This window comes from Megascapheus bottae, chromosome 35 (assembly GCF_031878675.1).
Source record: "Megascapheus bottae isolate mThoBot1 chromosome 35, mThoBot2.hap1, whole genome shotgun sequence".
In the NCBI taxonomy this organism is placed as follows: Eukaryota; Metazoa; Chordata; class Mammalia; order Rodentia; family Geomyidae; genus Megascapheus; species Megascapheus bottae.
This window is the reverse complement of record NC_143543.1, coordinates 79,966-97,903: the sequence shown is the minus strand read 5'-3', so window position 1 is coordinate 97,903 and position 17,938 is coordinate 79,966. Positions and strand designations below refer to the sequence as shown.

The following is a 17,938-nucleotide window of genomic DNA, read 5'->3' as shown; positions in this document are numbered from 1 at the left end:
GATGCAGTTACAAAGGTTTTGGGGTTCAGTAGGGCCTTTAACTGTAGGGTTATGTCATCTGCAAATAGAGATAAGTTGGATAGTTCCTTGCATTTTGGTCTTTTATTCTCTCTTTTTCATTCACTCACCTACAGTTTTATCACAATGATTGTGTAAGAGTGGAGAGAAGGGGGCACCCTTTCTCTTAAGTTAGAAGAGATGGCTTCAGTGTTTCCCCATTCAGCACAACGTTGAGCACTCATCATTGTATACCATTTTACTATTCTGATTTATAATCAGGTCCTGAAATATGCCAGAATTTAATAAAAAAATGTGGATTGCATGGGTGTGGCAGGGAGCGTGTTTTAAGTGGGAAGTAAGAAGAAGATTGCATAGCATTTCTGGAAGAAGCGGCCTTGAAACACACTCCCACCTCAGAGAACTGGGTCTGCGGTTTGTGGTATGTCAGGGATTCATCTGCTTCTAAAGTGTCCTCTCTTTCTAGGGTCTTTGCCTCTGCACATTTATGAGAGCATAAAAAAGTGACGAATCATGTGTACATTAGCTTACACAGGTATCTGGGCCCAGTGGGCCTCTAATCTGGTAGGTGGCTCTGGAATAAAGGGGTCACCCATTATTAGGGGACACCCACTAAAAGGGGTCCTAGGCATCGTGAGTCTGTGTCAGAGGCTGTGAGTTACAGCCTTACCTGACGCAGAAAAAGACGCGACAGTCGTAACTCACATGCTCATGATTTTATTGGTGGGAAACACAGACCCTGCAGCCGGGGAGGGCCCTGGCGGACGGAGTCTTCTTGTTCCCTGGCTGAAAGGAAAGAAGAAGGCCGGTTACTGGAGGCTGGGCAGCCGGAGGCCTTTTCTGCCCTCTCGCCCGCCGAGGCCAGCTTGGTGACCCCCCTCTCCCTTCTCCCCCCTCTCCTCCCCAGTATAGAGTTATTTATCTTTGCTAAGAATCTGCTCATTTGCTCTAAAGTGTTGCTTATAAGAGGGAGAAATTTATTTTTCTATTTTGTTCTGCCGTTTTGTTTTGTTTTGCTTGCACCTAAAAATATTAGAGACCGTATTTACCAAGAGACTGCTAAGTTTTATCGCAGAACAGTGGCAATCTAAAACCAGCCAAAATGTCTCTTGTCTAAGAGGTGCTGGTGTGGACTCAGCAGGGTGTACACAAGTGAAAAAACCAAGGGTCGGTGCGCCTCCCCCTGAAAAGGCAGGGCGGCACCCCAAGAGGACGCCTGCGGATCTGTGTCTGAGCGTGGGTGGAGGGTCTCCCTGGAGGGAGCTCTTTCAGACGGGTTGACTGTGAAGTGTCATGGGTGGAAGGGAGATGAGCCATTAAGGTGGAAGCAACCGCAGAGAGCCAGCTTGGGCCGCAGGGTCTGCAGGCATCAGGAAGAGAGACGTGCAGGCTTCCCTGAGCGGAGCCAGGCGGGGCAGAGACCCTTACCAGGGAGGACGGGCTGCTGCCGGGGCCCCAGGGGAGGGCATGGAGGTGAGGGGAGGGGGTGGGGCCGTGTGCCACCGTTTTTTTCCTTGTTCAGAGAAATGCCCAAGTATCTCAGCAGCAACAATTGAAACGGGATCCAAGATGATGTCAGTTCAACATAGGTGAATTAGATTCGTTTGGCCCTTGTCGAAAAATGTAGGCATTAGACATTTTCAAGAATACATTTAAATCATACCTGATATTGACTTGTGGGTTACTGAGATGGGCCTTGCTGGGGTCCCTGCTGTTGGGGTCCTTGAGGGGGGCCTTGCTGGGGTCCCTGCTGTTGGGGTCCTTGAGGGGGGCCTTGCTGGGGTCCCTGCTGTTGGGGTCCTTGAGGGGGGCCTTGCTGGGGTCCCTGCTGTTGGGGTCCTTGAGGGGGGCCTTGCTGGGGTCCCTGCTGTTGGGGTCCTTGAGGGGGGCCTTGCTGGGGTCCTCTAGGGGGGCCTTGCTGGGGTCCCTGCTGTTGGGGTCCTTGAGGGGGGCCTTGCTGGGGTCCTTGAGGGGGGCCTTGCTGGGGTCCCTGCTGTTGGGGTCCTTGAGGGGGGCCTTGCTGGGGTCCCTGCTGTTGGGGTCCTTGAGGGGGGCCTTGCTGTGGTCCTCGTTGGGGTCCACGAGGGGGGCCTTGCTGGGGTCCTTGAGGGGGGCCTTGCTGGGGTCCTTGAGGGGGGCCTTGCTGTGGTCCTCGTTGAGGTCCTCGTGGGGGGCCTTGCTGGGGTCCCTGCTGTTGGGGTCCTTGAGGGGGGCCTTGCTGGGGTCCTCTAGGGGGGCCTTGCTGGGGTCCCTGCTGTTGGGGTCCTTGAGGGGGGCCTTGCTGGGGTCCTCGTTGGGGTCCTTGAGGGGGGCCTTGCTGGGGTCCTTGAGGGGGGCCTTGCTGGGGTCCCTGCTGTTGGGGTCCTCGTGGGGGGCCTTGCTGGGGTCCCTGCTGTTGGGGTCCTTGAGGGGGGCCTTGCTGGGGTCCCTGCTGTTGGGGTCCTTGAGGGGGGCCTTGCTGGGGTCCTCGTTGGGGTCCACGAGGGGGGCCTTGCTGGGGTCCTCGTTGGGGTCCACGAGGGGGGCCTTGCTGGGGTCCTCGTTGGGGTCCTCGTGGGGGGCCTTGCTGGGGTCCTCGTTGGGGTCCTCGTGGGGGGCCTTGCTGGGGTCCTTGTTGGGGTTCTTGTTGAGGTCCTTCTTGGGATTCTTCTTGGGATTCTTCTTGGGGTTCTTCTTGGGGTCCTTGTTGGGGTTCTTCTTGGGATTCTTCTTGGGGTCCTTGCTGGGGTTCTTCTTGGGGTCCTTGCTGAGGTCCTTGCTGTTGGGGTCCCTGTTCCTGCTGTGGGGGTCTCTGCTGAGGACTGTCCTCTGGGCTCTCAGCGCTGGATGACAAGAGTCCTCCAGGAAGGGGTCTCTGAGCAGGGCCCTGGTATGGGCTCTCAAATCCTGTGTTCGTACATCAAGAAAACAGGGCTCAGGGACAGAAGTCCTTTCCTGTGCTTTCCTCACTGCCCTGTCCTATCCTCAGCCTCTGCCCATCACAGGCCTCTCCATGGCCTGCGGGGTCCAGTGAGGACCCCTCCTCATCTGTAAGGTGCTGCAGAATGGCACGTGGTAACCTTTTGGGTGGGCGAATTCCCAGAGGCTGTCTCCATCGGCCGAGGAGACACAAAGACAGAGGAGACTCAGTATCGAACTTACTTCCCCAGCAATGGCCTGGGGTGAGCTTTCCCCTCCACCTATTCTGCGTTCACTGTTTAATAAAACTACCGGTGTCTGCTTCGTTTTCAAAAATTCTTTGCTGCTGGACTTCCTTCTGCCAGGCCTCCTCCATGACAGTTCGTAAGGGATCTCCTACAAATGAGGTTCTGACCTTGCCGTCTCCCTGCTCAGTGATTAAATTGAGCTCACGTTGTGGTTTATACAGGTAAGTCCTCAACTTGTGATGAGGATGCCACTGGCCTCCCTGCCTTTCTCTGCAAATCCAACTGCCCTGTCTGTCTTTCTCTCCCTCCTCCGAGCCTGAGCTGGAGCTCCCAGCCTGCACAGTAGAGTCACAACCCTGACACCCGGTTCCCCTACCTTGACTGGAATTCTGAGCAGAGCTCAGGGCCAGCAGGGCCGCGGTGAGCAGGACCACCAGCATCTTGGAGTCGCTCCGGAGTCTGTGCCGGGGACAAGGGGCGCTCGCCTTATAAGGAGGAGCAGAAGAAAGGAGCTTTGAGCTCGCCCGGTGACCCCAGGCCTGCCGGAGGGATGCTTCGCATCCCTGACTCTTCTTCTGGCCCGGAGCCTGGCAGGACCGGCGGGGAGGAGGCTGTCAGCCTGCCTTTCTCAAGGTGTGACGTGCTATCTGCGCACAATTCGTAAAGAACATTTTTTTTTTTTTGCTTTTGTGTTGAAAGTGCTTTCTCTGTGCTCAGGTCTCGTGCAGTGAGTTACAATGCCATGCTGGGAGCTCACAGCCTGATTGCCTGAGATTCTGTGATCTGCGTCTAATGTCAGAAGCATTTTTGTTGTAGAGATGGGTTTCATCCTCACCTCTGCCCCTGTGGGCCCTTTGTGGCTGAGGCTGTGGCCATGCCATGTACCGGGGGTTGGGGGGTGCAAGCACGACCCCCGCCCTGCCCACGTCAGTCCCCCCTCACCTCCTCTCGCCAGCGTTTCCGCCGGTGGGACTCCGGACTTTGTTCTCATCCAGGGGATGTCTGCAGTCTGGGGCACTGAGTGTGCGTGACCGTGCTGTGCGGTGCTCTGTAGGGATCTCCTGGCTCTGCCATGCTGCTCTCACTTGCCTGGAGCCCTGTGCCCCTCCCTCCCATACAGAGGTCCCTGTGCCTTTCCAATGTGCCTCCATCGCCTCTCCTAACGTGCTGTGAAGGACCCTGTAACTTCCTCTCACTCATTCAGGCTTGTGTCTACCCTGCGTTTCTCTGGCCCAGGTTTGATCTTGAAAGTCGGCAGCGAGGGACTGTGTTTCCAGTGGGTCCTTTTCCACCTTCTGTTTATTTCTCTGTGTGTGGCCATTGCCTACTCCTCCCTCAGACCCAGAACTTTGACTGAGCAGGGAACAGCCATGCCAGGCAGGTTTGGGGGTTCATTTTAGTGCAACATGACTTGGAGGGCAGTTTGGTTGGAGGACAGGCTGGAAGTCTGAGAGACTGGAAATGTTATTCAGTGTGGCAGTATGGACACTTGGGGGTCTGCCCTGGCCTCTGTGTCCACCCTGGGCCTCCATGTCCACCCTGGTCCACCCTGGGCCTCTGTGTCCACCCTGGGCCTCCGTGTCCCCCATGGGCCTCTGGGTCCACCCTGGGCCTCTGTGTCCACCCTGGTCCACCCTGGGCCTCCGTGTCCACCCTGGGTCTCCATGTCCACCCTGCACCTCCGTGTCCACCCTGGTCCACCCTGGGCCTCTGTGTCCACTCTGGGCCTCTGGGTCCACCCTGGTCCTCTGTGTCCACCCTGGTCCACCCTGGGCCTCCGTGTCCGCCCTGGGTCTCCATGTCCACCCTGGTCCTCTGTGTCCACCCTGGTCTACTCTGGGCCTCCGTGTCCGCCCTGGGTCTCCATGTCCACCCTGTGCCTCTGTGTCCACCCTGGTCCACCCTGGGCTTCTGTGTCCACCCTGCTCCACCCTGGGCCTCCGTGTCCGCCCTGGGTCTCCATGTCCACCCTGCACCTCCGTGTCCACCCTGGTCCACCCTGGACCTCTGTGTCCACCCTGGGCCTCTGTGTCCACCCTGGGCCTCTGGGCCTCTGTGTCCACCCTGGGTCTCCATGTCTCCCTGGGCCTCCGTGTCCCCCATGGGCCTCTGGGTCCACCCTGGGCCTCTGTGTCCACCCTGGTCCACCCTGGGCCTCCGTGTCTGCCCTGGGTCTCCATGTCCACCCTGTGCCTCCGTGTCCACCCTGGGTCTCCATGTCCACCCTGTGCCTCTGTGTCCCCCAGAATAGTTGGCTGGTACTGGCCCATGCAGGAACTCTGCCGTAAGTGAGGTGCAGCCTCGGCTTTGCAGCTCCTGGCAGTTCCCAGAGCAGAGCTGAGCTATAGTTCCACCAGCGGCGCCGTCGCCCAGCCCTTTCCCCAACCTTCTCAATGCAAGGCATGAGAGGAAGTGGCTCCTTGTGAAAGAAAAATACCACCTGCTCGAACTCCCCAGACAGCCAGCGCCGAGGTGAAGGAAGGGCTGAGAGAAAAGCCCAGAGGTCAGTGGCCGAGGGGCCGAGGCTGCATCACCACATTGCTGTCCGCGTTCTGAGCACCCCAGGTGTGTGTGGGGGTGGGCAGGGATGCACCTCTCCAACTTGTACAATAGTATGTACATAAAACGTAGTATGCCCATAGAATTCCGATTTTCACACTCTAAACTTGCGGTTATCTGCATCCCTTTTTCATGGCTCCCCCACTTTCCGGAGCCTGGACAGGTGTGCTGGCTGGAAACTAGATGGGGGATATCGGCAGGCGGAGTTCCTGAGGCCCCTCTCCCGGCATGACCTGGGACGTGAGGGAAGGGTGGGTGAGGATGAGAAGGGGCGAGGCAGTCAAGACACCCAGTGTTCAGAAGCTGCTTGGGCCAATGACCTGGCATTTGTACAGCTCCTTAAAGATAATAAAAATATTCAAAAAATAACAACGCAACAATAACAACAAAAAGCACAGAACCACACTGGTCTCTGCCTTCTGAGGCCTGGGGATTATAGGTGTCACACGGGTTACACACTGCCTATTAATGGACCAGGAAATACTCGGAACTTTTTTTTATTATTTTAATCAAATCATTACTATTTAAGTATTAATTACACCTGAGAGCAAATATATGAAAGGCCCAAGAATGGGATATAGGTTTGGAAAAATTAAGGATGGACTAAAATGCCTAAAACTGGAAAAGGGGGCTATTGAAAAAAATATTTTCTGGAATGACATGTCTGGAGTTAAAGAATATAGAACACTGACTTTTCTCTATTTGTGATGGATGGGTACGTGTGTGTGTGTGTGTGTGTGTGTGTGTGCTCAGACATACATGTGAATACATTAACTGCTGAAGAATCGTGGGAGCCCACAGGTACGAGTCCTGTCATCCATTTCCAGGTTCTTAAGAGGTTTTGGCCTTGCTGGGATGGATTCCTGAGGAAATCTTGGATGTTGTTAGAAACGCATGTGGGCTCCTGTATTCCTGCATCTGGCATTCAGCGAGCCCAGAGCTCTGTTCAGTGGTTTGCATACTGCACGTGTTTGATTCTGCACCGTGAACGTCTGTGCACACAAATCACAGAGAGGCTGGGCAGGGGTTCACTGCACACTGTGACACAGAAGACGCTGTTATTTGCATGCTAGGGAACGAGGATGTTGCAGTCAGTGCAGCACCGGTCACAAAGTGCTCCAGTTGGTGGCGGATTGCGACGGGAAGAAGGGTCTGAGCTGCTTTTGGAATCCAGGTGTGTGGCAGAGGTGAGCAGGTGAGCATTCGGTGGCACACCTGCCGTCCAAGGCACCTAGAGCCCGTCGTGAGCACAGGAGGAACGGCAGCCAGCGACATGGGGCCTGGGGCGCTCCTGCTTGTGCAGACATGACACCTTCCCTCCACGTTATGCTCAGCCTAATGGTGGCAGAAATCGCGCTTGGGAGTGTTGCCAACGGCTTCATAGCTGTGGTGAACGGCATTGGCTGGGTCCAGGGACAGAAGATTTCCTCCGTGGACGGAATTCTCGCGGCTCTCGCCGTCTCCCGGATTGGCTTGCTGTGGATGGTAACGGTGTCCGAGTGTCTTGCGGTGCTCAGCCCCGCCAGGTACTGGGGCCAGACCAGAGTGGCTCTGAACGCCGCCTGGGTGGTCACCAACCACTGCAGCAGCTGGTGTGCGACGGCGCTGGTCGTGTTCTACTTTCTCAAGATCGCCGTCTTTTCCAGCCCGACCTTTCTTCGCCTGAAGAGGAGCGTGACCAGCGTGGTGGTGCTCATGCTGTGGGTGATGGTGGCATTTCTGTTGGTTAGTGTTGTGGTGCTGTGTGTGGGCGGGGTCCTGCGGGTGGGAGGCTGTGAAGGAGATGCCACCGGGAGGGCGGAGCCCAGGGACCCTGGGCTCACCATCATGGCCCTGTCCAGCCTCATGAACTTGGTTCCCTTCCTCGCCTCCCTGCTCTGCTGCCTGGGGCTCATCTACTCTCTGTGCAGACACCGCAGCAGGATGAAGCTCCAGCCCGCCGGCTCGAGAGATGTGGTCACCGCGGTGCACGAGACTGGAAGCCTCTCAGGCCGTAGGGCTCGGCAGGGCCTGGTGGGGCCTCTCACCCCAACCAGATTGGTGGCCTCTACTACAGTGACACTTGTGTTTCCCACGACTGTGTCCTCTGACTAATTTTTTTTTTCTTTTCTTCTTCTTCATTTTTTTTTCAGTCCTGGTCTTGAGCTCAGGGCCTGAGCACGGTCCTTGGACTTTCTCTCAAGGCTAGAGCTCTACCACGTGAGCCTCAGCACCACTTGTGGCTTTTTTCTATGTATGTGGTACCGAGGAATCGAACCCGGGTCTTCGTGCATGCTAGGCGACACTCCACCACTCCCAGTCCCAGGATTTTGAAATCTCACTTGAAGTATTTGACACTATTCCTAACGCTCATCTGAATTCGTTTCCTCCACTTTCCCCAGGTTAAAATATGCTAAGGGGCCGGGAATGTGAGCGTGGTTGCTCTATCAAGCCCCGGGACTGGCACACACAAAAAAGCCATTATTATAGCTTTTGAGGCGCCACATTCAAAGAAGAGCATTTGAGGAGAGGACTTCCCTGGCTGTGCCGGGGCGAGAACCGGTCGTCTCCCTCAGCAACATGGCTCCTGTCTCCTGAACCTTCTTCTTCCACTCCCAACTCCATTGCTGTGGGATTTCTTCTCACATCTTCCTCGCACTGGTAAACGGGGAAGAATGGGGTTTTGACATATGTACGTATTTTAGGTCCCCTTGGATATGCCTTACGTTTCTCACTTCCTGTGTCACGTTTTTCTCTTCTGGATGGTGGCCCTGCTCTCTCACTCACCCCTCGCATGGGAAGTGTGAGAAGTAACAAGTTTCCTGAGGTCTGGACTCCAAATACCAGAGACGGGAGAGTTGTCCTGGGGAGAAGTGAACACAGCCTAGTTCACACAGAACTACAACAAGTGTGATCTTTACGACATTCCTTTGTTTCTTCTGTGATCTCTCATTTATCTATCTATCTATCTATCTATCTATCTATCTATCTATCTATCTATCTATTATTTTTCAGTCCTGGGGCTTGAACTCAGGCCCGGGGTACTGTCCTTGGACACTTTTTTGTGGGCCATGGGCTTGAACTTGGCTGGATGCTGTCCCTGAGCTCTTCAGCCCAAGGCTACCACCCTAGCCTTGAGCCAAGCCCCACTTCCCGTTTTCTGGAGGTTGATTGGAGATGAGTCTCAGGCCTTTTTGTGCCCTGGCTGGCTTTGAACCTTGATCCTTAGCTCTCAGCCTCCTAAGGAGCTAAGATGACAGGCGAGAGCTGCTGCGCCTGGCTGTCCTTGGACACTTTTTTTCTTCAGGCTAGCGCCCTGTCACTGGAGACACAGCTCCACTTCTGGCTTTTTCTGTGTATGCGGTGCTGAGCATGGCTTCGTGCATGCTAGGTGAGCTCTCTACCACTAGGCCACGCTCTCAGCCCCTTCTAATTTAATTTTATGCCATGTAAAAAAACAATATCACTGGCACATGGCTTTAGCGCAACAGTTTTCAAAATCGTAAACTCATGATAGCATTTTGTTGTTTATTTAATGCTATGACTTATTAAAGTTTCATTGTTTATTTAAAGTTTTATAAGGTGAAGATCTCAGACCAGAAGCTCAGCTGGCAGCGGGAGGCTGGCATCCCGGGAAGTCATGGCTGACTGCCCGGAGGCCAGCACATCAAGCCGGTAGACCCCGACTGGGTGGGTCTGTCCTGCGGGAACGCCAGTTTTGGAAGATGTCTCTGACGGTGGAGTTAAAGTTGACTTCTTTCCCTGAACGCAGGCATTGACAAGAAGCAGCTCCAGTTATCTCCCTTGTTTACAAATCAGATGAGATGGCTGCCCTACTCTAACTTGTCCTGCCCAAGTGTCAGCCGGCCAACTCCTTCCAAACCTGGTGCTTTATCATTTGACTCTAACCAATGTCCATGTCCGAAGGAAACAGTCTTTCCCAGCTTGAGTGGTAAATGTCCATCGGTTAGTAGTAATACTGCATGCTGGTCTCATTTGCTCTCTCTCTCTCTCTCTCTCTCTCTCTCTCTCTCTCTCTCTCTCTCTCTCTCTCTCTCTCTCTCTCTCTCTCTCTCTCCCCCTATGAGTCATCGTGTCTTTAAGAATAAACCCTACTGAGGCATAATTTATGTGTAATAATTTGGGATATCATCATGCACATTTTACTCAGGGTTTGGTGACTGCCTCAGGTATGTCATCAGCTCCACAGAAGGCCCCTCCGCGAGACCTCTCACACGGCATGACGCCTTTGAGACCCGGCCGTCTGATGTGGCACTCTCTAGAAGGGGTTCAAAATCCTATTGGAATTAGCGAATATATCAACATAAACACATTTTAAGGAAAGGGTGATTTGGGCAAATGATAAAAGGAAGCGTAAGCCTTGATTTACATGTCAGCAAAATAGAGATTCAAATCCCAATGCAAAATGTTCTATGTAAAACATAACTCTTGTCTGTAGCAACAAAGACAATCATCTCTGCATGAAAATCACTGGTTGATAGCCTAAAAATGGTGAGGTGTGGATTCAGACATGTAGGAGCTGAGCTGGAAGGGCTCTGTCGTCACCCAGGGAGCCAGCAAGCTGCTGGGTGGGAGGAGTGGGGTGACAGTTCCAAATGTGAGATAACGAGCCCATTTCTTTTTCCTCTCCTCACATTATATCTACAACCATGCATCGTGGAATGCCTCCAGCAGCTGGCGTGCTACTGGTAAGTAGAAGACCAGATTTGAGTGGTTCACCAGGAAGTCTAGAAGTTATTTTAACCTTACATTGGATGTATTTGTATTTGGTTATTTGAAATTGGATAGGGAAGGGGGGGAAAACCAAGACGGGGGGGGTGGAGGGGAGGGTAATGGGGACCAAGACATGTGAAAGGGTATCAATGTATGTGAATTAATGCACCTTCTATCTGGCAAATATCATGTAACCCTTTTACTAATTACAATTAAAATGCATTATTTAAAACATTACTCATTTACTGAATTCAGGGCCCCACATATACTACTCAGGTGTTTTACCAATCCAGTCATATTTTTTCTTTCTTCGCCCCTCCCCTTCCTCCTTCCTCCTCTTCCTCCTTCCCCTCTCCCTCCTCCCCTCCCCTTCTCCCCTTCTTTCCTCTCTCCTCCCCTCCCTTCCCCTCTCCTCTCCTCCTCCCTCACCATTTTTTGCCCCTGGTGTGGGGAGTCTGGCCTGGACAGAGACCCAGGAGGGTCTCCCTGGGGAGGAGAAGCTGGGCCAGGCAGAGCTCGACCCCTTACAGGTTGTGTGATGTTTGTTAACTTTTTGCCTGTGCCGACCTGGAACTGTGATCTGGGCCTTCTGATTAGCTAGGATTGCAGGTGTGTGCCACGACACCCAGAAAAGCACCTCAGGGACACACATAGAGTCTTGAATCCAACCCCAGCTCCACAAACAAGAAGACACTGTCCACCAGGGACTGGAGGTGTGCATGGAGACACGGACCCTCTGCGGGCTGGGAGAGAGGCCTCTGAAGAGCGGTGCTGCTGCCATCCACACCCTAGAATTCCAGCCTCAAGGCCTGTGTGAAAATGAAATGTCCTTTCATAGGCAGCCACAGTAATGCAGGCACCACAGGCTTTCGGGTGTAGAAGTCCAGAGTTCTGTGAAGTGGAGGGAACCTGTCATCTGCAAGTTGGTTTCTCAAGCACCCCACACAGGACCCGGCTTCCATCTCACCGCAGCTCCTGGTTGACATTTTTCTTTGCCAGTGAACACTAATTGTGTTCACACGCTGCTGACACTTGAGAAGGGCAGAGGAAGGGCGGGGGCCCTGGGATCTCATGTAATTGGGGCGAGTTCACAGGTGGTGTTTGTTCTTTAGGGTACACTAGTCCCTTTCACCTGTTGCTGGCACTGGAGAAGGTTGGGAATGGTGGGGCCCAGTGATCTTTGCCAGACACACTCAATCGCTGCCAGGGCCTGCCAGCCCAGGGGCACAGCTCAGACCCCTGTGCCCCAGGCCACACAGTCCACACAGCCCACATAGACTCCACAGACCACACAGACCCCACAGACCACACAGCCCACATAGACTTCACAGCCCACACAGACCCCACAGACCACACAGACCACACAGCCCACATAGACCCCACAGCCCACACAGACCCCACAGACCACACCGACCACACAGACCACACAGACCACACAGCCCACATAGACTCCACAGCCCACACAGACCCCACAGACCATACAGACCACACAGACCAGACAGCCCACATAGACTGCACAGCCAACACAGACCCCACAGACCACACAGAACCCACAGCTCACATAGACTCCACAGCCCACACAGACCACACAGACCACATAGACTGCACAGCCCATACAGACCCCACAGACCACACAGACCACACAGACCCCACAGACCACACAGACCACACAGACCACATAGACTGCACAGCCCACACAGACCCCACAGACCACACAGACCACATAGACTCCACAGCCCACCCACATAGACCACACAGACCACACAGACCACATAGACTCCACAGCCCACCCACATAGACCACACAGACCCCACAGACCACACAGACCACACAGCCCACATAGACCCCACAGCCCACACAGACCCCACAGACCACACCGACCACACAGACCACACAGACCACACAGCCCACATAGACTCCACAGCCCACACAGACCACACAGACCACACAGACCCCACAGACCCCACAGCCCACATAGACCACACAGACCCCACAGACCACACAGACCACATAGACTCCACAGCCACACAGACCCCACAGACCCCACAGACCACACAGACCACATAGACCACATAGACTCCACAGCCCACATAGACCACACAGACCCCACAGACCACACAGACCACATAGACTCCACAGCCACACAGACCCCACAGACCACACAGACCACACAGACCACACAGACCACATAGACTCCACAGCCCATACAGACCCCACAGACCACACAGACCACACAGACCACATAGACTCCACAGACCCCACAGACCCCACAGACCACACAGACCACACAGACCACATAGACTGCACAGCCCATACAGACCCCACAGACCACACAGACCACACAGACCACATAGACTCCACAGCCCACATAGACCCCACAGACCACACAGACCACACAGACCTCACAGACCACACAGACCACACAGACCCCACAGACCCCACAGACCACACAGACCACATAACTCCACAGACCACACAGACCCCACAGACCACACAGACCACATAACTCCACAGACCACACAGACCCCACAGACCACACAGACCACATAACTCCACAGACCACACAGACCCCACAGACCACACAGACCACATAACTCCACAGACCACACAGACCCCACAGACCCCACAGGCAGTAAACCATTGTGATCCCCCCTTCCCCCCCAGCCAGCCTAGTGCCCCTGTCTTAGGACTGCTCTCTGCGCACTCCTTTCCAAGCCTTGAGGATGGATAAGGGAAGAGGGGGGGGTGGAGTGGGAGGCCTGGGGAGGGTGACTAGAGGGGAGACCTTCATGAGACCCATAGTGTGTGCCATTGCAATGCCTAGATTTGCGGTCCCCAAGACCACCGAATCTGATGCAAGCGCATGAGTCTTTCATTGCAAGCTCGAGCCTGGACTCACAACCATCACTGACGCAGCGGGTCAGAGTTGAGAGCCTGACTGCTTTGTTTCCAGGGTTTTTATAACACACTGACCCTACACAGGGGCCAATTGGATTGTAACATTCATACAGAACTGCACCAACTTGTTACATCACCGTGAGTGAACACTCAGATCATAACCTGCTTCTGGGGAGTCATCTGAACTACTCTATCTTTTTCTATGCCTTGGTGGGCGAGAGGAGGGGGTCAGCAGCTGTGGCGGGGAGGGGAGTGGGAGCCGCCCATACGCCTCCTCCTGAGTGGGCCGTCCACCCAGTTCCTTGTCTTGTGTCCCCTGAGTTCTGTTATGATGCACAGCGTGTTTGGGAAGTTCCCGAGTTAACTGAGTTTCTGTGGGGTCTGGGTTAGTTTTAGGTAACATAAGATTAATGTTTCACAAGTTACGTACATAATTGTCTTCATCGAGGGAACGGGAGATGTCTATAGAGGATGGAAGAGGGTCTCACAGGAGGTTTTAGGGGAGGGGGTCCTCGACACATTTCCAGTCATTGTGTCTTCAGCAGGATGAGATCTAAGCCTGAAATGTCCAGGCTTCCCACAATGCCAACTCCTTCATACCACTACCCAAAGATAAAAATAAAATAAAAATACTTGTTATGATCAGTATTCTAGTGACAGTCGAAAGTTCGCTAATTTATACAGGAGGTGACATTTTAAAACCAAATTCTCCTCCTTCCTACAATCACTCTGGTTTAATAATGTTCTTTTAATGTACGTTCAAAGTAAACTATGTTTTATTCCTATGTTGTGGACTTACAATAAAGCGAACAGTCAAAAATCATGCCATTTGGGACTAGCCTAGCCCAGCACGTCCAAAACCTAAGACAGTGACGCCCCGAAGACAGTGACGCCCCGTCCACAGAGTGGCCCAGGGCTGATGTGCAGAGCACACAGGGAGACTGGCAAGTGAGGCGGAGGATGGGACACCCCTGTGGCTGTGGTCCGAGGATGGGACACCCCTGTGGCTGTGGTCCGAGGATGGGACACCCCTGTGGCTGTGGTCCAAGGATGGGACACCCCTGTGGCTGTGGGTCCTCTGGTGGCCATGCAGTGGACACACATGGCCGCCGGGAGGTGGGGGGGGGGATCAGGGTTCAGACCTAGCATTAGTCCCTGGAATCTGGCGATGGCAGTTTATCTTCTACGCTGTCTCTACCTTGTAGTTTTCCCTGGCCAGGGCTTACCCAACCCAGAACCAATGTCTCCGCCTTCCTGCCTTCCTTGGCTCAAACCTTTGGTGGCCATTTGGGAAGATTCTGGAAACTTGTGGGCTCCAGGGTTGGTGGTGACATTGGCCCGTGTGCTGAGGCCCACTGTCACTAACTGCCAGGCCCCATCGGCTCCTCCAGACCCGTGTCTTCACTGTGGTGAGCTGCTAGATGGTATCTTTTTTTTCTTCTGGGATATGCTAATTTCATCCATGTGTGGTTGGCACTGGAAAAGGTCGGGGAAAGGCTGGAGTTGAGGTTGAGCTGCTGCTCCCAGCCAGGGTCCACCAGACCAAAATTCCCCATGAGCCCCACCCTCCGTGTGGGCAAGCCGGCATGGTGCCCCGAGCTGTCCCCGGCCTTCATGCCCCAGAAGAAGTTCCAGCATCACTCACCTGTCAGGACCACTCCTTTCCAGTCCTTTCCTCCACCGTGTCTGCAGAGAGCAGAGACCATCATGGCGATACACAGAGGAACATGCCAGAGCCTGGCCACCTGGCTCTGCCTTCCATAAAGTTCACAAGCTGGAAGAACTGGGTGCCACCCTAGTCAAGGGGGTGGGGGTGGGGGCTGAGCCTCGAGGTGGCAGTTTGAAGCCATCTTGGGCAGAGAAAGTCCCCAAGGCTGCCATAGGGCTTGAGTTGAGAGTGGAAAAGCAAGGCAGGACTCAGAGACTCCAGGTCCACCCCAGTGCCAGCCCAAGCGGGGCAGTGCAGCGCACCACAAAAGCCGGGACCAACTTCTAGTCTTCACGCCTCAGGGGAGACGCTGTTCCCCACCGAGAACCCCAGTAACCCCCGCGGGGGAACCCTAGCCGCCACCACTGCTGAGGAAGCCTTCCTGAATGTTTTCTGTCCTGCTTCAGGAAAGGTCCGAAGTCACTGGGAAAGGGTCGGCCCATGACGGGTCACCACCTCAGACAAGGGCCCATGGGTTCCACACTGAGAGCTCACACATCAACCTACCCCAGGGACGAATTGATAAAACTCGGGTTTGTTCATTGACCAGTTGAGGTCTTTCATAAAAAGGGTGACCAGATAACTATTGACATAACAAGCACAAAAGGTGAAAGGGCAACAAGCTGCAGGCACCCAAAGAAAACCCACTGCAAATCGTACATTGTTGCACAAAACCTGCAGCCAAACATGAAGCAATAAAGTTAATGCTGGTGTAGAAGACTAAATAACAAAGTTATCCCAAAATGCACGAGAGAAAAACACAGGAAGCAGATGATCGGCAGCAGTTTAGAATACCAGATACTGGCAAATGAGTTTAGCAAAGAAAGCAAGGAAGAATGTGACAGAGAAAATTTCTATACTGAAGGCCATTCTGAGACTGAGCCTAGCACCCAACTGCAAATTAGACCATGAATCCTTTCAGAATTCAGATTCTGAAAGAGGCAGCCAACTGCCTTATACAAATGCACAATTGTAGCCTATGAATATTTCATAGTTGTGACAAAAAATAGTTCCAGAACACATAAGGCCAAGACCCATCTTCTAGAATATTCCAGTCTAGGATAGGGTCCTAGGAGAAGATTATTAAATGTCTAGGAGATACGAAGATCATGGCTTGCTAAGAATTGAGTGTTTACTGTGCTAGTAAAATCTTGAGCTCACCTTTAGCTGTGACTTTTAAGTCCCACGGAGACATATATGTCCATTCTAGTAGATGGAGTTTGTGTCCAACAACAGCCCTCCATACAGACCAGTCTAGGTAAATGGATGATGAAAACATAAACATACCTGTTTGCACACAAGTATCCCCATACACTGCCAATCTCATCAAGTGAACTGAAATTCACATAATTGTGCTAACAATCTGGGGTGTGGGGAAAGGTCCTCTAAGTCTTTGCCCCTAGTCTTATGTGGTGTATTGGGAGAATCAACCGTTGACGGCCTCCACCCCACCTGTCCTGCCAGGCTCCAGTCCAGAAGAAGAGTCAGGGATGCGAAGCATCCCTCCGGCAGGCCTGGGGTCACCGGGCGAGCTCAAAGCTCCTTTCTTCTGCTCCTCCTTATAAGACGAGCGCCCCTTGTCCCCGGCACAGACTCCGGAGCGACTCCAAGATGCTGGTGGTCCTGCTCACCGCGGCCCTGCTGGCCCTGAGCTCTGCTCAGAATTCCAGTCAAGGTAGGGGAACCGGGTGCTGGCATTCGACCCAGGGATTAGGAGACAACAACCCAGGGAAGAAAGAGAAGGAGAGGAGCTGTCAGGGAAGCTGGGTGGCCCTCTGAGTTCTCACCCCAAAGACTGAGATTTTTTTATTTTAGCATATAGTTAGAACTATTGGGCAGGCTGTATGCTCATAGTAAGAAAAGATACATGGCACCGAGGGCTTATTAGGGAGTGTCTGCATTTGTGGAACTATCTCTCAGCACCCTGAAGGGTGCACAGGAACAGGGAAGAACGAGCACTGGAAAACAGCTGCGAGGGCAGTGTGGTCTTAGAGGAGGTTGTGCACAGGGGCGATCCTGCCACACTGGGCACCCAGGCAGCTGGAGGAGAGAAAGGCACTTCTGTGAGTGGAGCCACATGGTTGATCTGAACTTCTTTGTCAGTGATTGCTACACCTGTGAGGGCGATATCTAGAAATTCTTTAACCAAGACCATGTAGGCTTTTCCCAGGCGGCAAGGTGTGAGTGCTTCCATATGGCAAGAGAGTAGATGAAGCTTTCTTTATGAGCAGGCAGAGGTCAGGAGGGAGGCTGGTTTGGGGAGAATATCACAGAGTGAAAAGAGAAAAGAGACTTCCCTCTCTGAGTGCTGTCTTCTTGCTGTACAAACACAGGATTTGAGAGCCCACACCAGGGCCCTGCTCAGAGACCCCTTCCTGGAGGACTGTTGTCATCCAGCGCTGAGAGCCCAGAGGACAGTCCTCAGCAGAGACCCCCACAGCAGCAACAGGAACCCCAACAGCAAGGACCCCAACGAGGACCCCAGCAAGGACCCCAACAAGGACCCCAACAAGGACCCCAGCAAGGACCCCAACAAGGACCCCAGCAAGGACCTCAGCAAGGAGCACAACAAGGACCCCAGCAAGGACCCCAACAAGGACCCCAGCAAGGACCCCAACAAGGACCCCAGCAAGGACCCCAGCAAGGAGCACAACAAGGACCCCAACGAGGACCCCAGCAAGGACCCCAGCAAGGCCCCCCTCGTGGACCCCAACGAGGACCCCAGCAAGGCCCTCCTCGAGGACCCCAACAGGGACCCCAGCAAGGCCCCCCACGAGGACCCCAACAGGGACCCCAGCAAGGCCCCCCACGAGGACTCCAACAGGGACCCCAGCAAGGCCCTCCTCGAGGACCCCAACAGGGACCCCAGCAAGGCCCCCCACGAGGACCCCAACAG

The 17,938-nt window shown here is 53.9% G+C and overlaps 1 protein-coding gene across 1 annotated transcript; it reads left to right on the top strand.

Annotated features, from left to right (window-relative positions):
- The first annotated feature begins 6,805 nt into the window (after window positions 1-6,805).
- Window positions 6,806-7,817, top strand: LOC150042429 (taste receptor type 2 member 50-like). The gene is made up of 2 exons (XM_090324442.1): window positions 6,806-6,918; window positions 7,058-7,817. The coding sequence occupies exons 1-2, from the start codon at window positions 6,806-6,808 to the stop codon at window positions 7,815-7,817; spliced, it is 873 nt and encodes a 290-aa protein (XP_090180568.1).
- Window positions 7,818-17,938: the final 10,121 nt, after the last annotated feature.